The sequence below is a fragment of the Sparus aurata genome, chromosome 23 (assembly GCF_900880675.1).
Source record: "Sparus aurata chromosome 23, fSpaAur1.1, whole genome shotgun sequence".
Classification (NCBI taxonomy): domain Eukaryota; kingdom Metazoa; phylum Chordata; class Actinopteri; order Spariformes; family Sparidae; genus Sparus; species Sparus aurata.
Window position 1 is genome coordinate 21531691 of NC_044209.1, and position 17344 is coordinate 21549034.

The window sequence follows — 17344 nt, forward strand, 5'->3', positions numbered from 1 at the left end:
TGTGTGTGAGCAAGAAGTAATGAGCACAGGTGCACCCGAGTGCCTGGGTTCTCCATCGAAACAAATAGCAAACAGATTCCTAATATACTGAACATTTGTTTGCTTTGGCAGTTTGGCACTACACATAAAGGGCTGTGATATTAACATCACAGGCCAGAGCTGATCAGCTGGTCTCAGGTCAGCCCTGCAGTCATTAAAGTACAGTATGTAATTTATGCCACTAGGGGCCTCTCAATCAAAACAAGAGACAAGTAGCTTGGGATCATGGGAGCTGCTGTCTTCATTGTTAATCAACCCGCATTGCTGATGGAAATCTCTCTTCGTGACCCAGGCAGAAATGTTCAAGGACAAGCTGATGTTTTCAAGTTTTAATTCACATTATGTGCAGTCTTGTTTGTCGACATCCTCTCTCACTGTCTGACTCTCTCCCAGAGGTCATATAGCAACAGGTGACCAAATAAAATGCTCCCTTACCTTGAAGAAAATCAAACATTTCTCTGGGTTTCAACATGTTTGGAAAGTTAAAGCGAAACTCTCGCAAAAAAGCAACCGAGGCTTTATTTGGGATTGAATATGAGTCAAACCTTCGTGTAAAAGCATAATTACGACGAAGGAGGCACTTTTAAGATTTACCGTAGTTTCGGTTTTGGGCACGTTAATTTTGAACGGGAGAGCTAGGGGCATGATACGCTAGCATCAAAATCGCTATTTTTAGAACACTAAGAAGGCTTGACACAACATGAAACTTTGCTCGTAGCATCACCAGGGTCTCTACTCATGAACACGAGCATTGAGAACATTGTTTGTGTACACAGAGTTTATGAAAAAGAAGGTTTTTGAACTACTCACGTTAGCTGCAGCATCTCCTGCGCGTCGCCGTCATGCCAGGCAAAAAGTGTTGATCCCCGAGTGCGACCTGACAGGCAGGAGAGTAATGGTGAACCGCTCCTCAAGCGTGCCTGTCAGGTCGCACTCAGGGATCGACACTTTTTGCCTGCCATGACGGCGACGCGCAGGAGATGTTGCTACGAGCAAAGTTTAATGTTGTGTCGAGCCTTCTTAGTGTTCTAAAAATAATTTTGATGCTAGCGTATCATGCCCCGAGCACTCCCGTTCAAAATTGACGTGCCCAAAACCGAAACTACGGTAAATCTTAAAAGTGCCTCTTTCGTCGTAATTATGCTTTTACACGAAGGTTTGACTCATATTCAATCCCAAATAAAGTCTCGGTTGCTTTTTGGCGAGAGTTTTGCTTTAAGGATAACGTAAGCAGGGGGGAAAATATGATATAAAATTTGTAAGGGACCAATTCTTGAGAGGGGACACCAAAAGCCGTGCTGTAACTCTGCTAATGAACACTCCCCCTATCAGCTAGGGAAAACGTTGCACTGCTCGCTTCTCTAATTGACACAAATTCAACGTAAACTAAAAATAAATGTGTTTCACTGTATTGAGTTGTAGAAATAAGTAAATGCAAAACATATCCTTTGTTTGAATGTACTGGAGGTAAGCCAACGACAGACTCTTTTGAAACCTGAAAACGTTATATGTTCCTATAATCAGTACAAATGCTTTCATTGCATATTATTATAATTGAAGTTACATTGTGGTGTTCACACTGGTATATTGTCGGGGAACAGCATATTTTTTCGTGTCCACCCTGTCAACCCCAGGGATTTTAACTTATGAGTGTAAGTACATAACTCAACAGAATATATAACAATGGTCCAGTCATATTTGTGCATTACTGCACAATGTAACTTATCATATCTTTAGTGCGAGCGAGACTAAAGACTGAATATCATTTATATTCACAGAGAACCTGAAAGTGGAATTATTTGCAGAACTGAAATGTTTAGGTATATTATTTGTCATAAACAGTCTTTTACAGTGATGGCATTAGAAAAACATGTTTTTTTAAAAGACTGCACATATTTATTTTTGTAAGGAAATCCCATGACTGAGCAGGCCACAACTGTAAATATGATATCTATGAGGCTAAAACTAAACCCACTGATTAGTGCTGTGTGAAGTGTGATCTTCTCTTTTACCTGTAACCACACCTATAAACATGATCTTCAGCTGGTTTTAAGTTTCTCTTGATCCTTTTCACCATCTGCAGACTTTCTTTTCCAAATGTATTCTAACAATTTTATTGGCATATTCTGACCAGTACATTGCGTATGTGTGATGCTGGTTTTGGGAAAATGTCCACGTTTGGATGATTAACTTCTACTCTATTCTAGTCAACTTTGTTGCTGCACTGTGTCCAAAGAGTTTGCTGCACAACCACAATGAGAAAACCTGGGAGGACATGCCAAGATAAAACTGGAAAGAACATAAAAATAGTCAAACACAGACTAAACAAGCAAGTGCAAGGCTGGCACAGTAAACACAAATAAGATGATCAGCTGTGATCTCAGACTCCAATAAAAGATGAGGCATTTAATCTCCAAAAATAATCACAATTCCCTGGCAAAAAATGAAATGCATCTTACAGCCTTGGTTCCCGGAATTAGTGAGGAAAGTATCTGCAGATAAACTGTTTGTTTAGAAAGAAATGTAAATCTAGTAAGAGCATGACCGGAAAAAGAGAATAAAAATCAAATCAGTCACATTATTACAGATGGGAAGGGAAGATGGTGCCACCATGGTACATAAACCACAAACATTTTTTAAATGAAACCAAGTCTGACGCACATACAATAGAGTAGGATAATTCCACGTGTGTAATTACAGTTACGCAGCAAGTAACCATTTACTGTATCTTACTAAAGGTTAACTGAAGAGGAGTGTGGTGCTGAATGATACATACTGGCTAGATTAGAGCTCCAAAAAATCAGATTTAGGGCACCAGAAGATTTTAAAAAATTCGGACAGCACATTCTGTTCTTAGTGAAAGCCCACAATATTTACTCCTGGGAGTCATTCTGCCCGGTCAGCTCATCATCTGCAGCTCCACAAGACCAGTGGGGTTAGATTAAATGGATTGGGTATGGGTTAGGTTTAATTAGAATGTGAAGCTGGGAGGGTAAACACTTAGACAAAGCAAAACACACTGAAAATATATACAATGTTGCACCATAAACATGAACAGCCTCCTGTGCTGTAGGGATAAATAGAGACAAATTGTCAGGTAAGCTTTCATACTTTCGAACACAGACGCGTCAAGAGCAGCCAGGCAGTGTAAAATCCTCGGCCGCCTGTCATAGTAACATAGTACCCAACATTTCTGACACACTGACAAGTAACAAATTGCTCTAATTAGAAACGACATTGATATTCTTCAGTACATGAACTCATTTGCTCATGAATGGTGTAGAAAAGAACATTTCTGTTTGTACCTCAATTTTTCCGGTACCATTTTAATTAACTTGGTAACAGATTGATCCGTTATTTGTGTAACTGCTTACCTTCCCACAATGTTTGCTGGGTTGAATACCCCTGGGGGTGTCTCTATTTGTTAGTACTTCTAATTAAGTCTGATATGTCACTTGCTCTACTCGTGATGCTGCTGTGTGTATTTACAGACATCTATTTGTGGGTTTGCTTGTGCCTGCCTCTATTTTCATTGCTTTTTACTATGTTTATTACCAGGTGTGACAGCATGGCTGGTATTGTTTCCAACTTGTGAGTGTGTGAGTTGGTGTGTGTGCATCTGAGTTTGCCATCATGGCAAAATGCTGTCCCTGAGACACCCATTGTCACCACAATGGTGACACAACCGTTCAAGATGCAGTCAGAAGACTTTACAATTCTGAAAAGGGACGTTGTCTGGTCAAGGTCACTGGAAGTACGGGGGTAGGGGGTAGATAAGGGACCACTGGCCTCTGACTTTATACCCCTGACCTTCATTTGTTTTAAGTCATGAATCACTGAATCCCAGTTTCAGTCATAAGAGGTTGTCATGGATGACCTCATCTTGGATGACCCCGATGAAGACCACAAGCTAAAACACATTAGCATTAAAATGCCTCCTTGCCTCTAGGGGGCTAAGACACAGGAGAAAGGAACATAAACTGTCTACATTGAATAATAATTAACATGCTTTATATAAAGAATCACAGATCTACTGCCCCCATTAAATACATGACAGAATCAATTGCAGAGTCAAATATGTAGATAAGCTAAAATATATAGCTAACTAAATCAATGAGTATCATAATAATGATAATAATAATCATGCGCCATTTAAAACATTTGATTTGTTTACCAAACATGAAAATGTTTGTTTAGGGTACTCCCAAATAGTCCAGTTGGTGTAATCTATCCATTTTATTAAGTGTTGTTGGAGTTTCAACCTCTTTAAAAAGTGTTCCCTTCTCCATGCACCATGGAAAAAGGTGAAGTTGTGCCAGAATCCCCGGCACTGCTTCCCAGTTTCAATCATTTGTGTCCACTCTAGAAAACTAGAGACCATCTTGCAATGCGATCACACCAGCTGAGACACCAAATTGGTGTGTATGGTGCTTGGGAACACACGACACGAGAGAAACAAGTTGGTGAAACAGTGAACCATGTGAGGATGGTTAGGCATATTGGGTAAATCCGCTTTATCTCACCTGTTTCACCAAACTCACCTGTGGCATGTGTCGTGTTTTAATGTACCATACAACCCGATTTGGTGTTACAGCTGATGTGATCCCACCACAAGTGGGGGTCTCTAGTTTATTTGGTTTAAGGCATCAGGTTGTCATTAAAAACGCTGTGCTGGCAGAACCAGAGAAAAACCTCATGAAGATGGATCACACTCGCAGCCTGGAAACACCAAACGTGATAATAACTCCAGCAGAAAGCAGGGACATGCTGTACAAAATGTGTGACATGTACACTGCACACACACACACACACACACACACACACACACACACACTGGAGACACTCCAAGCCAGCTCCAAAGACAGATTAGGAAAAACTGTGTAAATCAATCTCCCAAACGGGGCATCTTCTACCATGTGACATTCAGTGGAGCAAGAGCTGACAAAAACCTCCCTGTTATGAAGGCAATTCACAGGCCCCTCAGGCCCTCTGCAGAGGATACCCGACCCGCAATGAAGACCAAATGCACTCTGGGTACGTATTCAGAACAAATTCAAGCTGCAGCAACAAAAGAAACAGGCCACAGTACTATAAATACAAAATATTAAAAACAAATATTGTCAATAAAAGTCTACTCCTCACTTTCATTCTACCTAATTCTCTCCACGTGCCAGGTGCTCTGGCAGTAATAAGCTGATACCTTCACAAGGGATTTCAGGGACAAACATCACTGTAAAAGGCGAGATATTCCATTAATCAGGATCACAGAGAGGCTTTGTACCGTCATCACAGGTGTCCTGGTAATTCTGTCGAGGGGCACGAAGAGGCACTGCCTGTCGGTCAACACCCCACTTAACTCTTCACTCATCCCCCTCCATCCAGTTATATAATATACCACCACACAATAAACAGGTCCTGCTCACATGAACGGTTAGAGTCACATACACCTGGGAAAGCTGCACTAGGCCAGCAGCTATAGATGTGTTGGTCATGAAGGACACATGTGCACCATCTGCTGTCTTGTTGGTGTAATTACAATTTAGAAAAGACACGTGGATGATCAGAAATGTTATTGATTTTGTTCTGTGTACCTGCAGAGGTCAGACCACAGACTATAAAAAGACATCTTCAGGATTTTTGAGAGTTCCTTAAAACTGGTGTTTTTTCTTTCTCAAACTCGTTTTATTGATCTTCACGTTGTTTTGATTTGTATGACTTTTTACGTAATTCAGATGTACACATTTTTTTGTTTCAGCGTTTCTTGTATGTAAATGTTTTATTATGAGGATGACAATGAACTTTGTAACCGGGTGCTATAAAGTTTTACATACTTTTTCGGCAGGGTGGATGTTTAACTTGAAGCCAGCTTGTCTTGTATCTTCCTAGTGGATAAAAATATCCCAAAAACAGTGCACTGAGTACTGTACAATGAAAATATGACAGAAAAACAGAGGGATGGAAAGGGGATTACCTCCTTAGCTTGTTATCATTGCAACGTCAGACGCCAGGGAACCAATATCCATCTGGAATGTGTTGGGACAACACAGCACACGATGAGATAATCCCTGAGAATTCAGAGTACGAATCACAGGAATAAAGAGAGAAGAGATATAAGACCAGAACCCAAGAGGGAGAGGATTTGAGAGTCTTGGAAATAAAACTTCCTAAAACAAAAAAGCAGCATATAAGAATTGTGTACTAGTTTAGCATCAGTGTTTAAGCTTGAATGGAACGTTTACTAGTCTAAATGCAATGAGAAGAACTGATTGGGGTCCCTTTCAAAATGAACAGTTCATAATTCTCTTACAATGAAGAAATTCAGTAAAAACATGGTTTGATTTTCCATTGGATGGTTTCACTCTCTCAACAGTTGTCGGTACGCTTTGGAATAACACATATCACAGATGTTGGGACTGTCACAAATTGTCACAAGAAGAAATGTTGTGGCCTGTTTGGTGGTATTTTAGGTGAAAGAGGTCTGACTGAAAAAACTCTTGTAACTCTCTTGTCTTACAGTAACAGAGAAATGGTGAAATAAACACTGTATGCATTAGTTTTCACAATGAATTTACTTGATATATACTTTTTTAACTGTTTTCTATTTTCAGTTTAAAGAGTGGCTCCACCAATGTACACAATGAAGGCTGTTTACTTGGGAACAACCACTGCATATGTGACAGAAGTAAGACAAATCTTCTAGTTTTCTAGTGTTCTGGTAATCTGGTATGTTTTTTTGTTGTTGTTTTTTCGATTGGTATTTTAAAATTCTGTGCAGCATATCTTGTGTGCTATGTGCATAATGTACTAACCCCCAACTGCAAATCTGGATATAATGATTGTCAAATTTCACTGATGTTTCCTGTTTATCGCTGCTCTGCATTAATCAAATGGTTGTATTGTTTAGCTCTGTGCTGTTCCTTCATATTTCTTGAATGGCTAAATGTCCTGAAAATTTTGTTTTTTGTTGCTGCTTCATTGCTCTGTTGTTTTGCTGTTTCCTGTGGCCTTAATATGGCTTATGTTGCTGTTGCTGTCTTTATGCCATCTTGTCATCTTTGTTGTGTAAATTTGATCTTTTCAAAGGTCTCAAAACATCTCACCAAAGGACTGCAGCTGGAAACTAACCAGCTGTCTGACACTGGCAAATACACAAATCTTGATTAATGTGGGGTCTTTAAAAATGAAATGAAAGTGTATAACATGCGGTACATGAAGTTTAAATCTGTTAAATGGTTTTATGGACATAGATGAAGTGATAGTAATAAATACAATCCACTAGATGGCAGCCTTCTGTTACATTTGGCTTTTTAAAAGGCTCATCCCCTGTTGACTGTGTGTGTGTGTGTGTGTGTGTGTGTGTGTGTGTGTGTGTGTGTGTGTGTGTGTGTGTGTGTGGCTTTCTAAAAGGGGGTTAAAATTGAAACTGAGGTGCTCATTTAGGATGAAAGCAAATTTAAAACGTGTCACCACTGAGGGACATCCAATAAATACCAGTCACTGGCAACAGGACGCAGAGACACTGACAGAGAAAAGTCGTCTGACACATGACTGAGATTCAATGAGGCGGCAGAAACACTCAAAGATGTGAAAGTAAGGATGGTTTGTTAAGTGGGAGACTTTTTAAACTTTGATTTGTAGATTTCAGTGAGATAGGTGTGAAAAATGACAACAGAATTGTGTGAGTGTGCGAGGTTGACAATATATGGGAGTGTATATGTGTGGGTGGGTGTGAGGAGGAAAGTGGAGTGGGGTGTCAGAGATGTAGCAGGTGTAAGACATGGTGGAGGCAGAGACAGAGGAGGACGTGGCAGTAGGGCAGTGATTTAATTAGCACCCTCTACCCCCTCCAGCCCTTCACTCATAGCATCAATAATGCATGGCCCCTTGTTTCCACTGCCATAATTAATCCTCTCTTACTATAATTAAAAGCCAAAAATCCCACAAGATGGTTCAGCTTGGCCAGGCACGGGTTGGGTTGGCACAGGAACTGATGAAAAACTCCAGAGCTTCACACACACGCACCCTGTGGACCGACCGACCGACAGACAGACAGACAGACAGTCATGTTGACAGAGAGATCAATAGTCACCCCAACTCCAACGCAAGCAGAGGGAATGAGGCATGAAGGGAAGCTGAAAATACGTGGAAAATGTGACATGCAGGCAAATTAAATGAATGAATTTGACACATGGAACAGCTCCTTGAAAATGTGCTTTTTGTGCATCGTGTTTGTGAATGACTGAGAAATGTGGGAAGAGTGAGCCAAGCACAAATCCACCAACCCCGCTTCCACTCCCTAGAAAAGGAGGATGGATGTACAAGTACACAAACACACACACACACACGTGCACACACACATACTTACACAGGCTCCCAGATGAGGTTCGTCTCCACTGCAGCCAAGCCAGACGATAGGGAGAGGTGGAGCTTTCTGATGCTGCAATTAGGACCACACTGTCTGGGCGAGCAAACAAGAATGAATATTTCAGTCCGGAGATCTCCATGGGTACCTATGGTGGGGGCCTGGCACACCTACAGGCACCCACACACCCACACACACACATAGACAGATACACAATTTACCACGGCTGCCAGGATTATTCACCTCCCAATCACAGATGCCACAATTATCACATCAGTATCACTGCGTAAGCGATGCCAACTGTTATGCTCATTGAATTATTGTACATGGTTTACAATATCAGTATAAATATGCATCAGCAGGAGCAGCCGTGGTGCGTAGCTGATGGTTTCTCCTTTGTGAAAATAGGTGCATCCAAGCTTGGCCACCTGCCAGGAAAAGACACAGTTGGTAGAGCAGAGGTCATATCACACATGCAACCTAAATTTCTTCCCCCCTCTCTCTCTGTTTCTCTACCTTCCTAAGACAAAGAGCACTCACCTCGCTCAGTCACCTCTTCGGGCTCTTCAGCATTTTTAGATTTCACTTCAGAGGCTGTACTGTGCACCTCCTCCTCCTCCACCTCCTCCTCCTCCTCCTCCTCCTCCTCACAGCACGCACTCACACACAGGACTTGTACAATGGGAGCACTCCCTCTGGTGTGGGTTCATTGTCGATGCTCTGTGCAGCCCTCCTCCTGCCCCTCCGTCCTCGGCCCCATCTCCACTTGATTTATCGCTCTAAAATACCACTGCACTAATTAGTCAAGTAATTAATTAATAGGCATTTGCATTTGTGCATATGCAATTAGGGGGCTGGAGAGAGGAGAGTGCAGATGGGGTCCGGGAGTCTGGTGGGGGTGGGAGGGTCTGTGTGTGTGTGTGTGTGTGTGTGTGTGTGTGTGTGTGTGCGTGTGCGTGTGTGTGAGAGAGAGAGTGCTGTGTGTTTGTGAGCTGTATTTCAAATTTGCGCCAGCAGAAGTTTGCACTTCTTCCAGAAAGACAAGTGAAGTGCAGGTCATCACCTCACATGTCTGACAGTGAGAAGAGGAGGGGCAGGATGAAAAAGGTGTGGAGGTGTGGCTTGATGACTTTGAGAGGCTATTGGGTGTCATTTGACCATGGAAGGAAAAACTGTGATGGAGAATTTGATATCTTAAAGGGAAAGGGGCTTCAGTTTTGCATTTTGATTACATGCATTTAGTCAATGAAAAAGCACAGCAGGTGGCCCTTACTTAAGACTAATCTGTGTACAAACAGGATGTAAAGTCATTCTAAAATATCATGATTCCAAACAAGCTTTCCTCCGGCGTTTCAATATCAGATCAAATCCTCCCTGATTGGATTCGCCTCTGGCCTGCGTTGGCTAAAGCCACACTGTTGACATTTAGCATTTATTTTGGCAAGGTGACCTGAAGGTTGTTTGGGACTTGTTGAGAAGCATCAGCTGAGGTAGGATAGGGCACCGATTTGGCGAGCAGCAGAGATGCCCCTCTATTCCCCCTCCATACTCGCAAACACACACACACACACACTGTCAGAATCACCCCACCACGGTTTGGGGTAGTGCCAGGTTACCATCCCCTCATCCCAGAAGGGATGAGGCACATTAGTGAATGTGCGGCATCACGGCTCCCTAGCCACAGCTGCCACACTACTGGTGACCCCAGGGATGACCCCGCAACCCCCCAAACACTCCCTCAGTTGTGGCTGCGGAGGAGATGTAGGGGTGATCCAGGCCCAAGGACATGATGAGCTTCTATCAGCTATTTCTCAGCCTCCAGGTCCCTGTTCCCTCAGTCCGGTGGGTGTCTTTGTGCCAAGTTGGACTTGGTGGTCATAGAGCTAATTTCTCTCACATTAACTCCACTAATGTCTGTAAATAGAGAGATCTCAGATCTGGGATGGACACAATGCTGCAAAGCAAACACAGTGAAGGGACCAGGATGCTGGTGACGGGGAATTCTTGCATCTATGGTGCTGATGTGCCAGCATGCCTCCTCCTAAATATTGGGCACCGCTGCCAGCCCCTACCAGCACCAATTCCCTGTCATCTACAGCTACATCCCCCCTTCCTCCTCATTTTTCATACATCCCTAGTGAGCCTGCACACCTGGGTCTCACTCACTCTCTCTCTCCCTTATCCTTCCTCTTATTGTCTCTTTACCCCTGTCTCTCTGATGCTCGCCCCTGCAGGCTCCCCTCGCTCGGCACTGAATGCTGGAAACACCAGCAGCAGCTCTGGCAAACCTCACACATTCGGACACAGCAACCAGTAAGCATTCGATCTTCTCACCTAACCACATGAGCACCAGTCCACACACACACACACACACACACATACAATGTAATAATATACCTTTTAATCTGACTCATTTGCAGCTTTGGTAAGTGGGTCATCTGCACCCTGTTTGTGCCCACAAGAGTCAGAAAAAAATCACAATTGGTTTTGGTTGTCATTCCTCTGAATACATGGAAGCATAATTTGATCCAATTAGGTAAATAAATAAACAATATGCCGTCTGTTCCACCGCCTTAATGCACTTATAAGGCATCCCCATCCCCCTACATCAACCCTGCTTCTGAACCAGAGATGTGATGGAGGATAAACCTGGCAACTAAACCCTGTGTACCCACCTTTTATTTGCTGAAGAGTTAATTGATGTAATGTTATAATAGGATCCACACAGTATCACTGTGCTGTCTCCTTAAACTGATGACTTGGACATGAGAATAGAATCTTTAAGAGAGGATAGTTGATTCGTTGCTTGTGTGAATATGAATTTGAAACTTGTTTGCCTTCACTGTACTGTCGATGTAGGCATATAACACTACAGTCCACATCACAGGGGTGACCTCAAGGAGTAAAACTCAACATATGTTGACCTCAATATGCTTTACTGTGTATTTACCTCCTAGAATGTCCACCAAATCTTCCTCGTGGTGACTGCTGGGATGTCTGCGCAGCTCTCCTCTAAATTGCATTAATCAGTGACGTGCGAGTTTGGCAGGTGAACGACAAAAATTCACAGGTCTGATTAAAAAAAGATAGCCTGCATCCCTTGAAGCAGCAGCACAGGTCAACAATGATGAGTTTTGTTGTTCCACCATTTTATTTTCTCCCTCTCTCTTCTGTTTTTCCTCCTTTTTTTCTGGCTGTGTGAGCTCTAGCGCGGTGACAGATGGCGGGGCCCTCCTCCTCCTCCTCCACCACCACCACCACCTCCTCCTACCTCCTCCTCCTTCTCTCTCTCTCTCTCTTTCTTTCTCTCTCTCTCTCTCTCTCTGTGTCTCTCTCCCCCCGCGGGCAAATCTCTCCGAATGCGGGCGCATGTCAATCACCGGGCTCTCATGTGATGGCTCTTGCCGGTGACGTGCCAGCCATATGGGCGCTGGCATCACAGCCTTAGCTGGTATGTAACCCCGTCCCCGGTAGCTCACGGTTGCCACACGCGCGCTCACTCACTCACTCACTCTCACACACACACACACACACACACACGCATATACGCACACACAAGCATACATGCATACATGCTCGCTTACTGACTCGCGTATACACAGACACACCAAGACGCACGTCCGTTCACAGGCTCCGGTTATTCGGAGAGCGCGCATTTGGAGAGAAGAGGCACCCCTCAACAACCCAGCAGTGAGAGAGAGCTGCCTGCGCCGACACGCTGACAGGGAGCGTTGGTTCGCTCACTCGTGCGGTCCCTGAAGATGGTCTGAAACTCAAGCGCGTGTTTTTTTTTTGTTTTTTGTTTTTTGTTGCCTCCCATCCCCTGCAAGGAGCTCGAGGTAAGTTGGAACATAAACAACAACACTAGCGAGAAGGAAAAAAACACACACACACACATCCCGGATGCTTAAGTGCCTTATCCAAAATGGAGGAGAAATTAATCTGATAAAAAGATGAACAGATGTGTTTTTTTAGTGCAAGGTGTTTTATACAGTTCTCATGTGGCGCCAAGTGCCAGTTTTAGGCGAATTTACGTGTTTTACAGAGTAAAAGGTTTATTATCTCCTGGCATGGATCCATATGGAAATCTAATGTATAGCTTTTTCGTCGGTGTCTTTGAGGCTTTGAAATCCATCCTAACAACAACAACAAAAAGATGTCACAAATGGACACACAAGGCTCGTTTTAGTAGGTTTCCGTCTGAGCGCGCTCGCACAAATACCTCCTCACTCCCCCGCGCTCCCCCTGCGTGCCCTTCAACTTTTGACATCCAAATCTACCTGGATTATAACAGCTAAATCCAAACACCCCGCTCGAGTCAAAAAGGCAAGCGTCCCCGCTCCTTCCAGGATCATTTACAAGAAGCAGTCCTGAGGATCCATCGGAGCAGCCCCCCCTCCTCACAGCGACGCTGTAAATAGATCATATCGGACGCTGATTTGATTTAGAGATTCCGCGTCTGGACACTGAACCAGAGAAACAAAAGACAACGCGGTGTGAGACTTTTTATCTGGAAGATTTCGATATCGGGGCCCATGAGAGAAGGACGCTCCTCGATCTTAATGGGAGATTTATTGATGCATTTGTCGATGATTTTCCACGTTCAATCTCGGAGCAAATGAAAGGGTGGGACAGCGCCATTGGCTGTGACAGGCAGTGTGCAGCGTGATTTATCTCTGTTTGTCTAGTTTTATCTTCAACAATCTATCTCGACACAACGTTGTCTCAGGCACAGGCGTCGTTGTTGTTACAGTAGGAGGAGGTGGGGGGGCTTTTTTGCTAGATTGGATAAATGTGTTTGGCGAGTTTTTTTTTTAATATATTTAACAGGGCTAAAAGGATACAAGCGATTTCCATCTGTGAAGGGGAAAAAAAGTGCTTTGAAATCACGCACTCGTGCATACTGAATTATGTGTGAAATCTATTTCGTGTAAGCTGCATGGTCTGTTAATTAAACGTTGTTGTGTTTTTTCTCCTCTAATTGAGCAAACCTCCTGAGCCTGAGATTTAAAAACTAGATTTTGCCCCTGGCACACCCCCCGAGATAATTAACCAACCATCACAGCCTACCTTAGCAGTCTATCTGCTGCCGCACTATAATAATAGATGGGAAGAGAGGCATGTGAGGGTTAGGGAGGAAGTTATTAAAGCTGCCAAAGATCACCACGTCTCTCTGAAGCCCTTTTTTGTCTGGGATGGGACAGCGTTTACTAATCAAGTGGTAGGCTGTTCAATTTACTTCTATTTCAGCTTTATTAATACGCGTTTTTTCTTTATGTCTAATCATTTATAGTTAATTTGTTCGTTTGCTGTTCTTCATAAATTAATTTGTAGGCATTTTTAGAACATCTTACAGACATTTTTGAGTATGTTTTTATTATCATTACTATTATTATATTATTACAGTTGAAATAGCATCAATAATTGTTTGTTTTTTCTCATTTTTCAAGGTTTTATTTTTTTTAATCTAGTCTTTTCTTCTTGTTGTGTTGCTCACAGGCCATGCTATTTAAAGAGCCTTTTTTTACAGCTCCAGTCAGAACACGTCTGTAAGCCTTAATTTAATAATCAGCGTGACTTTAAACGGAGCTACAGCCGATCAATTAAATAAAAATCCCTTTCGCCCCCTCTGAGGAGAGGTGTATGGTGCGGATGAATAGTGCTGGAATGCAGCCAGAAGTGTGTATATGGGCGTCAGGAGGAGTGAAAGTGGGGGCCCCCAAGGGACCTGTAATGTGGCCCCTGCCGCTGGGACCCGCTGCGAGAGGACGCGACAGGGCACACGGATGACAGCAGGGAATTAAATGGGGATCCGCCTGGCTGTAACCCAGCGCAAAAAGCTTTGAGAGCGGATTTCTCTCGTTTTTTATTTCACCACAAATTTACACGATTTGTCCTTTAGGTAAAATAAGAACTCGGGTGTGTTTTTAACAAAAACTTACAGTTGGGATCATCAGTGTTTAGTAACCTCACACCTTGAAATGAATCCATCTTAACTATTCGTGCGTAAAAGTGCGTTTTTCTGCTAGAAATCATTTTTTTGATTGTTGCACATCCACATCGATACTGTGTGTGTTTGTGCTCGTCTGGCCTCATTTTCGATTTCCTTTTTTCCTTTCCAGAGCCACAATGTTGACGAGGCTTTTCAGTGACCCCTCACTGCTCCCCGACGTGCAGAAATACTCTGGCTGGGCGGAGGACAGCGATGACGACTCGTCCAAGATCAAAGACGAGGACCAGGACACCCAGGACGACATGGATGGATCTGAACTGAGAGATGACAGCCGGACGCAATCCGAGCATGCTGGGGAAGACGACGAGGACGACGGGTTGGATGAAGAGGAAGACGGAGAGGATACAGGAGGAGACAGACCCAAGAAAAGGGGCCCCAAGAAGCGCAAAATGACCCCGGCCCGGATCGAGCGCTCCAAGATGCGGCGGACAAAGGCCAACGCACGGGAGCGGACCCGCATGCACGACCTGAACTCCGCGCTCGACAATCTGCGTAAAGTGGTGCCCTGCTACTCCAAAACGCAAAAACTGTCCAAAATCGAGACGCTGCGGTTGGCCAAAAACTATATCTGGGCCCTGTCGGAGATATTACGCTCTGGAAAAAGGCCCGACCTCGTGGCCTACGTCCAGACGCTGTGCAAAGGACTGTCCCAGCCTACGACCAACCTGGTCGCGGGTTGCCTGCAGCTAAACTCCCGTAACTTCCTCACCGAGCAGCAGTGTCCAGACGGGGGGAGGTACGGGTCCGGCTCCTTCTCCATGCATTCCTACCCCTACCAGTGTGCGCGTCTCTCCAGCCCTCACTGCCAGCCGGGTTCGAACTCGCATCCGTTGAGGACGCACGGCTACTGCTCGACTTACGATTCTCTGTACGGCGGAAGCGGGTCCCCTGAGTACAACAGCCCCGAGTACGAGGGGCCCCTCAGCCCGCCCATTTGCGTCAACGGCAACTTTTCCCTGAAGCACCAAGACTCCACGTCCCCCGAAAACGAGAAGGGGTACCACTACTCTATGCATTACTCCGGCCTGCCTGGCTCAAGATCCACCGGGGCCCACAACCTGGTGTTTGGCTCCTCGGGGTCCCGGAGCGGCATTCACTCTGAAAACGTCCTGCCTTACCACGACATGCACTTACACCACGAACGGGCCCCCGTGTACGATGAACTGAACGCGTTTTTTCACAATTAAACTGAGAAACCGATCGTGCGTCCCTCTTGCAATCAACAATCTATCCACGGCACACTTTTTGACGAGCTTGCCTGCCAGGACTGAGGCTTTCTGGAGAGATGTTTCACTCATTGTCATTAGTGTTTCCTTTAATTTAGTCCGTCTTCTTCTTTTGGTTTTGCTATAGTCAGGGATGTACTGGAGGGTAAGCCTAAGCCACAATCTTATGTCGAGCAATGAAGCTCTTAAAGCTGAAATAAATGGAAATCTGATTAAATAATTCATATCATGATGTGTAACGATGAGGGAACTTCAAAATATAAACGTTTTTCAAAGTGTGATTCGTGTTTGTATCGGTGGTTGTTCGCATCCTGATGACTGTTTACCCACTTATATATTTACCACTACATCACTGGCTACAGCCACACCCCGACGTTGGTCGGTGATTTTTCTAATATGAAATTGGAAAACAAATCAATGAACAAGCTGATGCAAATCACACTTGACGCGAGATTTTTTGGCGGGGAGGTTGTGTATTGTGGAAATGATGAAATCGCAAAGGAACCGATGAAAATGTGCACGTTGGGTCGTTTTAGAAGAAATCTGTTCTCCAGCAAATCAATCGTTTCGCATCTATGCAAAACTCAACGAGACCACAGAGGGAGGCGACGAGGCCTGGAAAGACACTGTCTGTTTCATCAGCACTGTTGCTGCTGCACGCACGGGTGCGCGCAGCCTCATACACACACACACACACACACACACACTCTCTCTCTCTCTCTCTCTCACACACACACACACACACACACACACACACACACACACACACACACACACACACTTTGGAATTAACACCCAACTAATCTGACAGTGGTTGAGCTGCCCAGAATGGTTTAACTTCCAAAATTATATATATATAAAAATAGAATGAAATCAGACATTTTTCACATTTTCTTTTTTACTCTTATTTATTTATTTATTTATTTGTTCATATTGCCTTTTATTCTTCTGATTGAGCCTTTGCACTGTATTTTGTTTTCAAATTACATTTTGGTTTTAACATTTTCGTTTTGATTTGCAAAGCTATGTTATTATTATTATTATTATTATTATTATTATTATTATTATTATTATTAATGCTGCACGTATTTATAGTGTTGTTTTTGTAATTAATGTTGATAGTCTGTGGAAATGAAGGGATCCCATGTGTTGCTGAGCATTTTTTCATAAAATTCAAGTCTTTCAACTTTGTATTCAACCAACTGTGTGGTAAAATAAAATGAATAAATGAGATTGTGCAACTCGATTTTGTTTCGTTCTAATCTATCATAACATGCAATAGTAACACTCAGCTGAATCCGTTTATTTATCGGATTTGAATAGCATTTGTGTTTGAAGGATATTGGGAATAATCAAAATATGCAGCTACAGGCTTTTAGGGAAGCATTAACAGGCACCAGGCTTTTTTTATTGGACAGTGTGAGGGACGATCATGCCTTGTGCCACAACCTGCAGGAGTTCCTCACAGAGCCTCGGGGCCTTTCTACAAACTGGGACAGGAGGGAGAGGGCAGTGTTGCCTCTCCTCCCAATGAAGTAAACTGGTGCCAAAGCGTCATTTTTGCTTGGCAGAGCCTCCAAATTTATAAAACAGTCTTTAAAAATGTATGAAAATGATATAAATTGCATGATGAAAACAGGATCTGGTGTACATTTCGATTCAGTGACTGGAGAATACAGGCTGGTCAGAGTCTGGTCACCCTGG

The 17344-nt window shown here is 43.6% G+C and overlaps 1 protein-coding gene and 1 long non-coding RNA gene across 6 annotated transcripts; one reads left to right on the forward strand and one right to left on the reverse strand.

Moving 5' to 3' along the window:
* Window positions 1–5875: 5875 nt before the first annotated feature.
* LOC115576185 (uncharacterized) lies at window positions 5876–11619 on the reverse strand. 2 transcript variants are annotated; one of them, XR_003982786.1, is made up of 4 exons: window positions 11352–11619; window positions 8405–8497; window positions 6011–6104; window positions 5876–5921 (listed from the first exon to the last, which is right to left on the reverse strand). It is a non-coding gene; the product is annotated as an uncharacterized LOC115576185 (long non-coding RNA). The 2 variants fall into 2 exon arrangements; XR_003982785.1 differs by lacking the exon at window positions 11352–11619 and adding an exon at window positions 8942–8998.
* A 126-nt stretch (window positions 11620–11745) lies between these two features.
* LOC115576183 (neurogenic differentiation factor 2) lies at window positions 11746–16886 on the forward strand. 4 transcript variants are annotated; one of them, XM_030408673.1, is made up of 2 exons: window positions 11746–12240; window positions 14524–16886. In XM_030408673.1, the coding sequence occupies exon 2, from the start codon at window positions 14531–14533 to the stop codon at window positions 15599–15601; it is 1071 nt and encodes a 356-aa protein (XP_030264533.1). In that variant the 5' UTR covers window positions 11746–12240; window positions 14524–14530; the 3' UTR covers window positions 15602–16886. The 4 variants fall into 4 exon arrangements, with proteins under 4 accessions (XP_030264533.1, XP_030264532.1, XP_030264535.1 ...); XM_030408672.1 differs by lacking the exon at window positions 11746–12240 and adding an exon at window positions 12251–13027; XM_030408675.1 differs by lacking the exon at window positions 11746–12240 and adding an exon at window positions 12251–12966.
* The last annotated feature ends 458 nt before the right edge of the window (window positions 16887–17344 follow it).